This window comes from Rhea pennata, chromosome 31 (genome assembly GCF_028389875.1).
Source record: "Rhea pennata isolate bPtePen1 chromosome 31, bPtePen1.pri, whole genome shotgun sequence".
NCBI lineage: Eukaryota > Metazoa > Chordata > Aves > Rheiformes > Rheidae > Rhea > Rhea pennata.
The window spans coordinates 1,159,696-1,174,843 of record NC_084693.1 but is presented as its reverse complement, the minus strand read 5'-3'; the positions used below and the strand labels follow the sequence as shown (position 1 = coordinate 1,174,843).

Genomic DNA, 15,148 nt, shown 5'->3' with positions numbered 1-15,148 from the left:
TATCACTAATTCCTCCATCTCTCCACATAGCTCCACTATGGGTTAAACATTTTCACTTTGATATGTAAACAATCCCAAATAAATAAATAAATTATATACACACACACACACACACACACACAAACACTTACCTTAGGGAGGCAAAAATCCCTCACATAATTTATAAAATTCTATGTCAGATCACATACTGACCCTCCATATCATGCAAAATGCTTTCATACACAGAAATATTCTTTCTGGATAATTTGGGGGGACTGATTTTGTTCTGATAAAGTTGGAATGAGTCCAAAGATCTGGAGTCGAAGGGTATGAAAACCCTTATAATAAAGAAAATGTATTTCCATCTAAATTAAGATACAAGTTTCTTTAGCAGTGCTAGGAGAAATGGAAAGAGATCACGCATAGAAACATTCCACCAAGTATCAGGAACAGTTCTCTGATAGCAAGATGCATTAGCAAGTGGAAAAAGTCTCCCTGAGGGAAGCATTGAAAGTACAAAATCTGAATTACTTTAAAACTCTAGAGTGTATGTCTAGATGAGAAAAAGACTTAAATACAGTACACCTGCATTGTTCACTAAGGAAAGGAAAATGTCATCTCGTTTAGTGCTAGTCAGCTCTGATTTCTACAATTAATCCTCTCTGCCTGTTTTTGAGCTCTTAACTTTGGACAACACCACTGTTGCATCTTTGAATCAAGATCACTGAAAAACAAGCAAACTTTCTTTCACACGAAAGAAAGAATCAGGAACATCTGAGAGCCTTTTCCTCCTGGGCTGACCAGTCACAGCTGCCAGTCTTCAGGATCCAGTCCTACTGGGTGCTATGCAACAGCATGAAAAGAAACAAGAGTGTGGGAGTATGCTCATTATAAAACATGTTTATCACACCAGTGCCTAACGATCAACCAAGCTTGAGGTGCCACTGTACAAAGCACTGTATGGAGTGATCAACCATCTCAGCCTTGGAGAGCTTATAGTCTAAACAGATAAGCTGGACAGCAGGGAGTTAACTCCCTGTCCTGTCTAAGGGCACATTTCTTTTGTTCGTCCAGTTCTAGAAAGGATGCAAAGTTTCCCTGCGAGCTAAAAAACAAATGAGACAAGTCCCATTCCTTCCAAGAGGACTCCCAAACCATTTTGCAAAACCCAGTGTTTTTGGCCTTTTTGGCAGCAACTAAGACAATACAGGCAATAGATTAACAGGTAAGCAGAGATTTTTTTTTTTTAATTAAATGGAACTATTATATATATATATACACACACATATATATATATACAAAACCCAGAAAATATTGCACCTTTAAAAAAAGGACATTTTACATCTAATCATCTGTTAACAAACCTTGCGCTCCCTGCATTGTAGTATACACAGATTCACAGCAACTGTTTGACATTAACAGGCTACCAGTACTGTCAGACACCACCGAAATCCATCAGTCCATGAGTATCCCAGAGGGGAAAAAAATAAAAAAAACATAAAAAAACCCCACTTTACACTTCCACTCTTGCCCTCATTTTGAGGATACATACATAGTTTTGTTGTCTTGGTGGCATCCAGGACCAATCCTCTCAAGTTGCTCAGAAGTAAGGACAAATTACAAACAAAGGCTTTAGGAACTTCTCAGGCAGTCACAATCTTGTTAGGACTTGGTCAGCATGGTTTTCTGGGAAAGTCTTTTAGGTTTTGGGCTCAGACCTCAGAACCCAAGCATGGAAGCTCTGAAGCAAACCATTTGCGTCCCTACCCAGAGAGAGGGGCATTCCAGTGTAGTTTTATCTTTGACAATTATAATCCAAGGACTGAAACTTCTCAAGCCTAGGGAGAATCTTCAGTAAGCCACAGCCCCAGGGTCCCGAGGGATGCTAAAAAGTACATCCGCTTTGGCGTTGATAAAATATGTGGCGAGGAGAGAGAAGATCAGAATGGCAATGCCCACAACCAAAGTGATTATCTAGGAAGGGATGAGAAACACTTAGCATTTTTGTTACAAAGACAGACCTGCATCACCTCACAGAATTTGTATTGAATGGCAGTCTCTGTTACGAAACTATGAATAGACAGCTCATTACTGAGGCAATATATATATTAAAATTAAAAGATACAGTCTTAGACAAAAGGAACAGGACTGCCAGACAGGATCAGATCAGCAGTGCACACAAACAGATGTTTAAGAGAAAAGGCAAGGACATTGCATCACTCAGATAAAGAAAAACGTGACCCAGTATCATGTTTCAAGAAAAAACATTGGAGCAGTTGACACAGTTAGCAAGGATTTTTAACATGCATTAATGGTGACACTTTGGCTATTTCTGCTATTTGTGTGAACTGTCACCTTCTCCAGCAAGGAACTGTAAATGCTTTCAACTAGTACAACTGTGTGCAGAGCTAACATCTCTCAATAGCCTGAGCATAACTGAGATTCTCTCTTACTCAGCACCTTCCCTGAGGCCTAAGTGCCAGACCTGTCTGAGGCACGTGGTCATTAGGTTCCTCACTGTCAACCCTTCTTGTACAGTAAAACTACTATTTCCAATTTCCCCTGGATAACTCGGAACAGTCTCCATACTATGGCCAGATGTGATGCTACAGCTCACACAGTACATTTCATATCAGCTCAACACTTCAGGGATGGCTGGGCTCAAACTGTGCAACTCTGAAAGGCACCAGCACCCACTGGGCTAAAACAGAGACACAGGCAGCAAGATGAGTGAGAGAGTCAGGACATTGTCCTTGCCTGACATAGTGTTAAAAAGGCACAGTGCCACACAAATAAATTGCTCATAGTGCATATAACCATCTGAAAGATGCAACAATTGCCTGGGCTTGCACGGCCTTTTGGTGGCTTACCACTGGAACATGTGATGACTACAGTGCTGTGCACTCTGAAGGCCTTACCAACAGGGTATGACATCACTAACAGCCAACCAGAGGGCATTAAGATAGGCATACGGTCCAAAAGTCTCTGTAAACTTAACCTTTATTCTGCTGGTATTTAAGCCATAACACACTCAGCTAAGTGCTGCTTAGAATCTGAGATGATGAATCAACAACATTTGTAAAGATTTTTGCAAAGGTTATTTCTCCTATGTCCCAAGAGGATTTAAACTGCAGTAAAGATTATTTGGGTTGCAAAACACTAAGCATCACTGGTTTGGCTTCCATTGCTTCAGGAAGGGGTTAAGATTCGTGTCACTTGCATCTTCTATTCACAGAACTCAGTCTGCTCACTGGACTCTCATTATTCTGCACTGTCTCAGCCTTGGCAGACTAGCTTATTAACTCACAAATAGCTGGAGGTGGTAGAGTATCACAAGTGACACATTATTGGTTATTCCTTTCTCCAGGGTCAAAGTCTGGCTGTTTTTAGCTGGGGAGCTCATAGAGGATGATGTTGACATAGGATCTCGTAACAACCTCTGAATGGTTTCGCAAGCTGTCCAGAAATGTTATTCAATGCCTAGGGATTTCACCTAGCCACACATTTTTTCCCCCTCTATTTTCTTTTTTTAAATATGTACAAACTTACCTCTAGCTCCTTGCTGGCTACCAGAAATATTCGGGCACGGATCTCTTTCCACCGACTCTCTGTCCACGTAGAGTACTCAGTAGATCCCCATTGTCTGAGCTCAAATGCAGGCGAGAGCGCTTTGCTTAAGTGGACAGTTGACCGAACGCAGTAGGGGACTCGTGATGTTGAATTAGGGTCCAGAGAACCCTGCACCCAGGCGTACTCATACATCTGTGAAGGAAACAAGGCAGTAAGAGATAGCAAGGCATCAGCAAATAACTAGACTAGTTCCCCTGTTCTGGAACCTCCCTCATACCCCTAGAGAAAGAGGGGCTTTGCTGACTGTTCTCACTGTTACGGGATCCTTTTGCCCATCCTTCCTCTGCCCTTGGGCATTAAGATGCCTCCTTATTGTAGAAGCTTCTCCAGTTTTCCCAAGCATAATCATGGGCAATAGAAATTATCCCTAACCAGATCTCTTCAAAAGCAGAAAAACAGCAAACGAGACTGCAATTCTTTTCTTCCCTACCATCTGTTATCCTACTCTGAAGGCTACTTACTTCTTTCTCAGTGTTGGGTGTTTTTTCAGGGTTTAAGCACTCTTCCTTGGTGAGGTTGACAACAGTGCCTGTGAGGTTGGCCAGGACATACTGCACGAGATAGGTAGTGTTCACAGGGCTGGAAACTGCAACATAGTGTTGGGGAACATCACCTGGAACAGTCAGAGAAATGGGATTGGCAAGGAGAAGGCCAGAGGCAGATGATATTTCTATGAAGCTTTAGAAAGCTTCCAAGTAACATATGAGGTCAAATCCAACCCCACATTCTTCCTTATATCACACTTACCTAGAATTACTTTTATGTCTGGTTTAATGATGGACTGAAACCAGGAATTGTTCATTTTAATCAGAAACCCATACAGCATTCGAGAGACCTGGAAAGAGATGGAATTCATTTCTACAAAGAGGAAAGAACACAGCATCTTAATGTCTCTCTCTCAAGATTATCTGGCTGAGAGATACTTCCTACTCTAGGGGCCAAGAGCACAGCAACAGAGCCACTATATATTACAACTGTATACAATGCAGGGATGAGTTGTGAAAACTGGGTTTGATTCCAGCTCCACTGACTCCTTAGCTGGTCCCTGTGCACATACTGCCATTTCACCTCAGATTCCCCTTCTACTTTGCAGAATGAGGATAAAGGAGCTCTGTTTTATAGGTCTGTGGATCTTAATGCCTATCCTGAGGCTGAAAGGAAAGGTACTAGAAGGGTGAAATGTTTTTCATTTAGTTTTGCTGGGGAAAGAGAGACAGGGGAAGGTAAAGCCCTCATGGAGAGGGACAGGACAGCATGCTGTGTAAACACACATAAACAGAGACAGAAGGGAAGTACGTGAGGGCTCAACATAGATGCCAGGGACTCAATTCCATCTGCTCGTACCGTTTTTGGATCTGCCTGAATAGCAGAGGTGTTGTTGGCTCCCCCTGCAAGCTGGTAGAGAGCACGGGCGACCACTGTGGCAATTTCTGCCAAGGACTGCAAAGGAAGAGGGCTCTGTGTTAATCAAGATAGGCAGACCCAGCACAACTAGGAAGGGGAGCAAGCCAGAATCTACACATCTATCAAAGTGCTTACATCATGCTAGCATCTGAGTGCCGACTGCCTTTGTCATTATACAAAGCACTCCAACCTTCTCTCTGCCCTTTCTCAAGACGACCTTCCCCTCTCCCCATGATCCTGCTTGCTGCCTATCCCTACCCAAAGGCCTATCCATCCCAGATAAAATAGCTAAAGAAAATGCAAAGTAGGAACCTTAGCTGTGTCTGTAACATACTCCAAAGTCTCCTCAGGGCTAAGCCCCTCAGGGTACTCCATCCGAATGTTCTCTGGAGTGTCATATATGCTCTGGTAGTATCTGAAAAGAAGGTAGAAAACAGAGCTGAGAAGGGGCAGAACAAAACCACAGGGCATGGAATTCAATTCAGAGTGTGCCTAAAGCAAACAGTGGGAGCAGTCTCCTGGGAGCAGAGATGCAGCTCTGCCAAAGCACTACCCTGCCACACGCTCTTTAAACCATTTAATGAGGCTTTATAATTAACTTGGCCCTTCCACAGCTTCTCCCATCTGAGGATCTCCAAGCAATTTACAAGCTGTGATTAGCTTTCAGGTGGGTGACAGCCCTATCTATTAAATGGGTAGAGAAACTGAGGCAGAGACAACCCATGTACAAGGCCTCATAGGAATAGAGCTGTTAATGCAAGTCACACTAGCAGACTTTGCTGATGCCTTATCTTGAAGCTAGTGAGGAATTCCAAGTCAATTTTATGAGAGGTTTACATCAAAGTATCTCCAGCAGACACAGCTGAATGGAAACTGGGTGGGAAGCCCACTGCATGGTATAAACACCCGACATTTCCAAGCCCACCTGTGACTGATCCTCTACAACTAAAGATGGGTCAACTACAAGTGAGTTGTACTTTTCCTCTACCTCAGCATTTTCCTGCCCTTTCAAAGCAGTGCAAATCCAGAGCTGAAAAGGGAAGCTACTTCCACCCTTGATCACTACAGATATTCCTAGAAACAGCATAGAAGGATAGAAGATGAAAGGAAAGAGACAATTTGAAGAAAATGTGGGGGGAGCTACAAGAGGATCTGTCCATCTTCTGCCCCACATTCCCACTTTCAAAACTGAGGAAGAGAGGATCCCCTAGGAACAAACTGTAGTAGGGTCAGGTGGGGTAAATCAAAGTGCCCTTTCCAGTGCCTGGGGCTCCTTGCCACCACAAATAGAAAGATATATATGTATATGCACAAAAAAAAAAGCAGTAGCTTCTGGAAGAACAGATGAGGCTTAGGCACGCTCAGTTGCCATTTGCTCACCTCTGGCTTCCAGCCAGCTGTGGGGAACATTTTCTCTACAAAACTGGATTTCTTTCGGTTGTCAGAATAATTATGTTGTGCCCGTTCAATTACATGGCACACGTTTGTTTCTCTGCTCCCCCTGGATTGCCACTCTACATGTATGTGAGACAGTGCACCCCCATCGGAGGCATTGCAGGGGCTAGGGCTGCCCTCTGCCGGCTCCACCAACTTTGGCCACCGGCCAGCATGTGTCCTCCTGCCCCAGAGAAGTACCTGTTCTGGAAGGAAGTGTGGTGGTCAGCCAGTACCACTCCAGGGATGTGCCTGGCCCGAAGGAAGCGTTGGAAGGAAGATGGGGGAAGAGGCTGCGAATATCCAACTTCCTGCAAAGTCACTTTTGCTCCTACACTGCTATTGCTCAGAATTTCTAGCAGGTTTTTAACCTGAAAAGAGAAGAGAACTACACTGTTCCACTATACTTTTGGAGGTGGAATTTCTCCAGAAAGGTTAATATGCTGGTCATTTGTAGCTTGCTAAAGATTGCATAGTCTTTTGGCTGGATGAAGCAGTACAGATTGCTCTCTATTACCTGCATTTGAATAGACTCATTCTTCCGAGAGACAGGGTCTGTATGCATCCATAGAACAGAGCCATTCCTTAGAGCCACCTGCAAGGAAAAGAACCACCATAAAGCACATAGTAGCATACAACTTAGTCTTGGCAGAGCAGGGAAGCCTAGTCCAGGGAGAAGTCAAACACAGTGAAAGTCCGGCTGGGAAAGCCATATTTAAATTATCACACAGAAACAGGGAATAAAAGAGGTCCCTAACTCATCCTGCACCTGATTCAACTCCACAAATGAATGAATGTTTTCCAAGCGGACAGGAAACTTGTCTTTTTCCATATCATACACCATTCGTGAGCTGCCAATGTAATCAAAGGTCTCCTGCAACAGAAAAAAAAAAACATATATGAATCACATAAGGGTAGCTGCCTAGATCAACTATCAGCCATATTTGAGAGGCTGACATAGAACAGAAACTGGAGTTCAATGGCCAACAACTGTATCAATTATTTCTAAAAGTCCATACAGCCCAGCACACACCAAAAGACAAACCAAGTATTACACTGCGCCTAGCTTCAAAGAAAAATAAAGATATTGTAGGCAGGGATGAGCAAAGGACAAAAATTAAGGCAAAGAGCAAAAACGCATGAGACAGCTAGTGAATTCCACAAGCAACAGAGATACAGAGGTAAAGTCAGACTTGGTATCAGTAAGCACTGATATCTAGCAGGGTACTGCAAGGAACAGCATAGGAGTATTAATAGAGCCTCTACACTGGAATACACCTTCTTTGCTCTTGGGTGAGGAAAGAGCGGAATACAAACTTAGGGAAAAGGGCAATCATCTGTTCCAGGGATTAAAAATATGAACTTTTCCTGAAAGGAGGGGTGTCTTTTTTCCTGGAAAAAAGGAAAGGAAGGTGACATGACAGGAAGGAGTTTGTCTTGGGAGCTGCAAGAAGCTGAGCATCAGTTGGGGAAGGATAGATGCCTCTAAGGAAGAGGATCCCTGCTACACAGAAGGGCAATAAAGTCAGGCAGCCACTATATTTCCCCCTTGACTAATTTACAGCCAAGTCTTATCAGTCCTTCTACATTCTGGGAACACAACAGAGACTCCACTCCATAGCACTGCATGTCTGTCTCCCCTAGGGAAATTCTGACTAGGGATATATGTGTTGGGGGGGGTGAATGAAGGAAGTCACATGGCCACAGCATGGAGCTGTGGGAGCCAGTTTCACAAAGCTGCACAAAAGAACACATCAGCGTAGATGCCTTGAGGGGAACATCAGCTGTTGGCCATCAGTCCCTCCTCCATAAGCTTATTCTGCTTTAACACAGCTGCCAACTCCAGTGCCGGGCTCTCAGAAGTGAACTACATTTCACTGCTGTCAACACATATAATTTTAATCTAGTCTTTTCTGGGCTTCATGTCAGAATGTGAAGTGTGGCTGCTGCATTCCACTCCGAATGGTGGTGAGGCAGAGAACAGACAAAGACAGAGATACTGGGGAGAGAAAGCAGCAAAAAAAGTTTGTCATTCACCCAGAATGAACCGGGGGCAGAAAACAGGTTGCCCGAGTGGAAGCTCCATCTGCTATTGCTATCTCAGAGCGGTTGGGATCTCGTTCTCATTGAGTAAACAGAGAGAACCATGGCATGGGGATGCAAACAATGACCTTGCAAGAAGAGTGGCAGAAAGTTTATTTGCAGGATGCCAAGGACCGACGTACTGTCCTAGAACAAGCCAAACAGAGGACTGATGCCGCTACTGCTCTTACCCCTTGGAAGAAGGTGAACATTATATTCCTTTGCAGCAAATGAACATCTGACACTTTATGAAGGGCTTCAGCAGCAGCCAAGTGGGTCACGAAAGAAGAGACGGCACTTTCTGCCCCTGGGGCAACGTTCCAGAAGAAAGAGTGGCTGTCAATCTGCAAGCATGAAAAGCAGGTGTAAGAAATACGCACACAGGCAGTGAGAAACTAGAACCTGGCAGAACTGAGTAAAAGGCACGCTTCATTGGGAAAGCACCAGTCAAACCTGCAACCTCTCTCCTACCTCACAACTCACCCCATTTATGAGGGAAGAACCAAAGTGCTCTGCTTAATGAAACTTAAAATACTAATTCCACTGCTGCATCAGCCCTGAGGCCTCAGAGGCTCTGCCAACACACCTCAGCCACGGCCAATATGCCTGTCAGATATACTAATTCAGGTATCTTAGCACTTCAGGGCTAGGCCCCAGTGAAAACTGAAATTACTAAGTGTGCTGTAATTTTAATAATGCTTAACAAGTAAAATAGACTGCTAGACAGGGGGCTAACCTTACTCCTCAGCTTTGATACCTTTTCACTGCTTGACCCGCCTTACGTGATTCAGTCTTGCCCTTCTGTAAATACTGACAGATCAACCAGCTCTCCTCCTCTGCAAAGCATTTCAAGGATGGAAACTATCTTAGAAAAGCATAACCAGAAATGTCAACTATTTCTACTCATTTAGTTCCTTAAAGGTTTTGCGTCACTGAAGAAACGCCCTAAGTCATGTAGCAAGACAAACAGAATTAAAACCCAGATGTTCTTATGCTGAAATAATAATCTCTAACATGTAAAATGCAGAATTAGCCAGTCAGATGTAAAGCAAGGTCTGAAACATAGGAATAAATTAAAATATTTAGGAGAATATATTCCAGTAAGGCCCTAAGCCTGCATCTTCTAGAATCCTTTTAGACCACCCTCCTCACAGCAACATTAAGAGGTACCTACTCGAGTAGCAACAATGACGACTTCTTTCTCAGGGTTGACTTTTCCAGATGAATTGATAGGTTGCAAGGTGCTCCACACATTGTAATCAAGAAGAGGGTCACATACAACCTCTAGGAAGCAGAAACAACACAACTCAAGAGCTCAGATTACAGCAGTGACAAGTGAGAAACAATCTTTCTGCTCAGCTGTAGATCATCAGTGGTTCTATCACAGCAGACTTCAGCTCAATGTGGGTGAAGTCCTGGCCCCAGGAAAGTCACTGACAAAACATTCACCAGGACCAGGATTTCAATCCATGTACATGCACTGCTAGTGAAGCACTAACATCAGAGCCATTTTTTATGATTTGTTTAGCAGAAATTAAGTCCCTTCTACAGCCAGCATCTCTTCCACACATAAATTTTCCAAGCCAATTACAGATATACCCCCAAACTATTCACAATTTAAATAGTTTATCTTAAAAGCAAGCAAACCTTCAGAGAAATTCAAACATTTTCTTTCTTTAGAGCAACTGTATTCCACTGGGATTTTTACTATCAGCCTTATCCCACATCATAACAAGGAAAGAGGAACCTGCTCACCTGGATTAAGGCTGAAGGTGCTTTGGATGGAGCTGCGTCTCATGCAGGTAACAGTGCTAGTGACAGCATGCATGTGGGAAAAAAGCTGCATAGCACACAGAGGGTACTCCGGGCCAGATCCATCATGAGGGACATTATGGTCTTGATAGCACTGGGGAGAAATAGAAATTACAGGACTTAGTATTTCTGCAGCAGTATTGTGCACTGCAATACAGCCCCCTTTCTTGAACCATGCAACAGATCCCCTCTCCCACTTTTTGGCAAAGTGCAGTACCTGCTTAATAACCTGAGTCTCATTGGCATCCTCAAGTAGAAAAATAGGGAAGTCAAAATCCTCGTAAGAAAGCCCACTCCCCACAGGATTCCACACAGTACTATTGCAGTGTGCAAACTGAGGGCCATAATCTTTGGAATAGACACCTGGAAACAGGAAGAAATGGGCAAATCAGAATCTGTGAGAGAATAACAGACGGCAGGAAAGGTAAGACCTGCTGAGAAAATAGCAGCAAGTATAGATTTAGCACCATTATGGGCTAAGGAACCAGCTGACAAAAGCTTAGAGCGATGGAGCTGGTCACTGCGTGTAGCAGAATGGCAGAGACAGAGCACTGTGCCTTGTGGACAGAATAAGAAACATGCATGCTCAGAGCCATCACATGCCAGGAGGCTGGCACAAGTACTCAACAAGCATTTATCACATGCTGAGAGAGCGGAGGAGGCACACAGAGAAATGTTATACTTCAAAAGGAGAAACATATACACCAGCATTTTCTGAGCTCATCATGTGCTGGAAGTACCTCTAAGGCATCCATAATGTGCCAATCATTTTAACACCTAGATACTGTGTGCAAACAGCAGGAAGGCAGTGAGACGACAAATGCTAGCACATCAAACTTGTTTCAGGAGTTTATATAGCATCCTTCACAGCAGAAACCTCTGTGCAAACTACACACAGCATAGCAATCTCTTCCCTCACAGTACAACACAGTAATTTTGCTGCTTGAGAAATTTCTGAAGTGAGCATGAAAAAAAGTGAAAACCTAACTGAAACTGCAAGAGGAATACAGGGAAGCAAAATGGAATTTTAAATAACAAACCATTAGCCCAGAGTAGTTAACACCTACTCCACCCAACCTGCAAGAGGCTTTATCGACCATGTGCGGACAAAGTACAAGTTTCATAGGTTAAATAAAAGTAATGGCAGCAAATCTGGGTCGGGTTTAACATTTTAATGACATAATGCCATTTTACCCAGAGCAGACCATAGAATCATAGAATCAGTAAGGTTGAAAGAGACCTCTGGAGATCATCTAGTCCAACCTCTCTGCTCAGCAGGGTCACCTAGAGCATGGTAGACAGGGTTGCATCCAGGCAGACCTTGAATATCTCCAGAGAAGGAGACTCATCAACCTCCCTGGGTAACCTGGTCCAGTGCTCCATCACTCTCACAGGGAAGAAATTCCCCCTCACGTTCAGGCAGAACTTCCTGTGGTTCAGTTTTTGCCCATTGCCTCTTGTCCTGTCACATGGGGCAAGTGAAAAGAGTTTGTCCCTGTCCCCTTGACACCCTCCCTTCAGGTACTTGTACACATTGATAAGATCCCCCCCCCCCCAGTCTTCTCTTCTCCAGGCTAAAGAGGCCCAACTCTCGCAGCCGCTCCTCATAGGGCAGGTGCTCCAACCCTCTGATCATCTTTGTAGCCCTCTAAAAGCTTATCTAACAGTCTTTCCCTAAATATCAGTTCCAGCCCTCACTGAGGATGGATTAGATTCCAGCTCAGACCAACTACTTCTAAAGGATATACTGAGCCTGCACCTTAAACATCATTTTTATATTAACCTGCAGCTACAATTTTGGCTGCCCTTTGCACTTCTTCCTTTGGCCATATAATGTAAAACTGTTTTCTCCTCTACTCAGCAACGGCAAAGACTTAACATTTCCTTACCAAACCCATCATTGGGACACTTCAAACCAGGAGAGAATCCTTGGGGAGGGCTAGGTTTGGCAATGGCTACAGCAAGGCCTGAAACTCGTGAGGTTCCCTTCAGTTGCAGCATTACCCTCCTGGAACAGAGTTAGTGAATTCAAATTTTCACTCATACACCCTGAAGTTACAATCCAATACATGCTATTACTGCTGTATTACAATCAAGCACCCCTTGATACTTTTGACCAAAACATGTCCCCTTCTCCTTATCTTCTCAGAAATACATAAGATTATGAACACATCAACAAGTAGAAAACAGTCACTTCACCCACTTCTTTCCTCACCTGCCCAGGAGGAGATAAGACAGATGTTAATCATGTCATTTAATGAAATACAGGAAGTGCTACAATGATGAACATGGCTTTAGAATTTTCAAAGAGCAGAACTCTTGGATTCAAACCACCAAACCATCCATTTAAGAAGAAATGAAAAGATATGGGCACTAAGACACAGTAAAAATACAAATGCTCCAACTTTATAGTACATTGGTACAGTCAGGCATTCAGGGCTGATTTACCATCTGTCATTTGAAAAATGACATTTTCCACCACCAGATTAGGGACTGTTATTGGCCCTCTGGGCTCCTGTCACTTTGGCAAGACTAAAATGGATGACGATTCTTTTTACCTGTTGAAAAGGTTCCCATCTAGCAATATCATATATGGTGGGTGTGGGCCATCCACAAGCACCCAGTTCAGATCTTCTTCCTTCTCAACCACATGGATCACGCCTGTATCTCCGCTGATGGAGGCTGTGGAAAGAGAGCGTGCCCTTCATGTTTCACTGGAGCCTGCTTCTTTCAAACCTCAGAAAAGAAGGGCAGTATGTTGCAAAGTTTAAGAAAAGAACAGCTCATAGGATTAGAGTGCTGAAGAAGGAATTTGGTTAGTGGCACCTTGAGCTACTTTTAGCTAAAATACACCAGAAATGTCAAATATGCTTTTGTTTTTTAAATTGAAAAAAAGCCAAACATGATAATTGGAGAGGTAATAGCAACAAGCACCTATACTTTGAAAGTATCTTTTGTTTAAGCTTAAAGTGCTTAAAGAATTTCAGCTACCTAAGCACTACTGGTAGTAGTCACAGGAAACCAGTGACCAAAGAAAATAATGAAAGATACAATAGGAAAACGAGACCCTGAAACAGAAAGGTGCAAGGAGGATACAGGAATGGCCTCAAGGACCACAATCACAGCAGCAGTTTAGAGCTGCCCATTATCAAAGAGTAAAGATTGTAAATTCAGAAACTGAGAGTTCAAGCACTGCTCAGCAGGAGGCTTTGTCAATGCCCACAGTTAGTAACTGCTGTCATTATCAAGAACTGCTAGAGACTAGGAAGGCAAAACTACAGACAGCTGTCTGCATTAACACTAGGCTCACATGAAATGATGGAAATCAGAGAACCTTGTACCTCAAGTTATTTACCAGATCAAAGCTGATCTGGTACAGCTGCGCTGCCCTGCAGTACCAGCTGACAACCCCTCTGCAGGGAGGGGCTCACTCAGGAACTGCAAAATTCAGTCAAGAACTAGCAAGACATTGACTCAGAGGAATCTCTTTCTATATATCACTACCTTCAGCAAGGAATATTGATTGAATTGTGTTCCTTTATCTCTCTCACCATTCTTACCAGCCAAGCAGTCCCAGCTTCCCCAGTCCTAATTCAATAAAAAATTTTAACACATTAACAAGCACTATACAAGTAGCACAACCAAGCCCTCTGCTCCCTACAGATCTCAGCTTCCCACTTCTCCTTCGCTCTCTGCTCCCTTTCTCCAGTCCCTCATTACCCCTAACTCATTCTGCAGCACTTACAGTTTTGCCTTGCACCTCTAAACACTGGCTGGGCAAGGGACAGCCTAAGATCCAGCTTGGTTTTGTCTTGTGCGTGCACTGACTGGCTGCTACACACAAGCAGAGACTGCTGAATGCAGAGCGCTGCTCTCTGCCAGGCAACGACTGTCAAAGAGTCTGTACGAACCCAGCCTCCCTAAGGCCCCGACCCTTCAATTTAGCAAAAGCTGGTTAGCAAGTCACCTCACTGAGGTGGGTCTGGTAAACAGCACTGAGAACACAAGCAATGCAGATTGCGGCAGGACAAACAGCACGACACTGTTACACCACATCGCTCAGGGCCTGGCCAGCGCAAGGGGCTGCTCCAGGGGCCCCACAGCTGTACTCACACTGGCAGCCGATCTGGTGGGTGGCATTCAGGAGGCGAACACACGGCGCTGTTTTGTTCAGTGGGATGTAGATCTTCCTCTCCACAGAGTTCCCCTGGCATGAGCCTGGGGATAAGACACAGGCCCCACTTCAGAAGGGGCCTAACAAGGGGGTCTCCAAGGGAGCCCTGCCAACTCAGAGGGGAAAAGCCAGGCCCCGACTCCCTCCATCTCAGAGGAAAGCAGACGCCTCCTCCCACCCCAGAGAAGGGCAGACAAAGGGGTCTCAGAGGTAACTCCCCCAGCTCAGAAAGGAAACAGCGGCCCTTCAGCTCAGAGCCAGGCCGCCCACCCCCCCGCCCCGACACCTCAGAGAGGGGCTTTACTGCCCGCCCGCCGGGGCCGAGCGGCCCCAGCTCGGGGGCCCCACGCCGCGCCCGGGCCCTCGCGCAGGCAGCCTCACCCGCCGCCAGCACGCCGAACAGCAGCGCCCGAAGCAGTCCCTGCCAGGCAGCGCCCGGGGCCCAGCGGCTCCTCGCAGCAGCAGCCTCCATTCCCCGGCTACCCCCGGCGCTCCCCGCCGCCGCCATCTTCTCAGCCCTTCCGCTTCCTCCGCCGCGGCCACCCGGAAACCTCTCTGCGCCGGGCAGGAGGACTGAGACTCTGTGATCAGGGCGGGCGGTGAGCTGGCGGACGGAAGCGGAAGTGGCTCGGA

The 15,148-nt window shown here is 44.9% G+C and overlaps 1 protein-coding gene across 2 annotated transcripts; it reads right to left on the bottom strand.

The window, feature by feature from the left end:
- Positions 1 to 1,197: 1,197 nt before the first annotated feature.
- Positions 1,198 to 15,034, bottom strand: NCSTN (nicastrin). 2 transcript variants are annotated; one of them, XM_062597783.1, is made up of 17 exons: positions 14,897 to 15,034; positions 14,455 to 14,559; positions 12,900 to 13,023; positions 12,231 to 12,349; positions 10,559 to 10,704; positions 10,285 to 10,435; positions 9,704 to 9,813; positions 8,721 to 8,873; positions 7,217 to 7,321; positions 6,965 to 7,042; positions 6,649 to 6,818; positions 5,326 to 5,428; positions 4,954 to 5,049; positions 4,357 to 4,444; positions 4,071 to 4,222; positions 3,529 to 3,741; positions 1,198 to 1,953 (listed from the first exon to the last, which is right to left on the bottom strand). In XM_062597783.1, exons 1-17 carry the CDS (start codon positions 15,021 to 15,023, stop codon positions 1,831 to 1,833), a joined length of 2,163 nt encoding a protein of 720 aa, XP_062453767.1. In that variant the 5' UTR covers positions 15,024 to 15,034; the 3' UTR covers positions 1,198 to 1,830. The 2 variants fall into 2 exon arrangements, with proteins under 2 accessions (XP_062453767.1, XP_062453768.1); XM_062597784.1 differs by lacking the exon at positions 4,954 to 5,049.
- Positions 15,035 to 15,148: the final 114 nt, after the last annotated feature.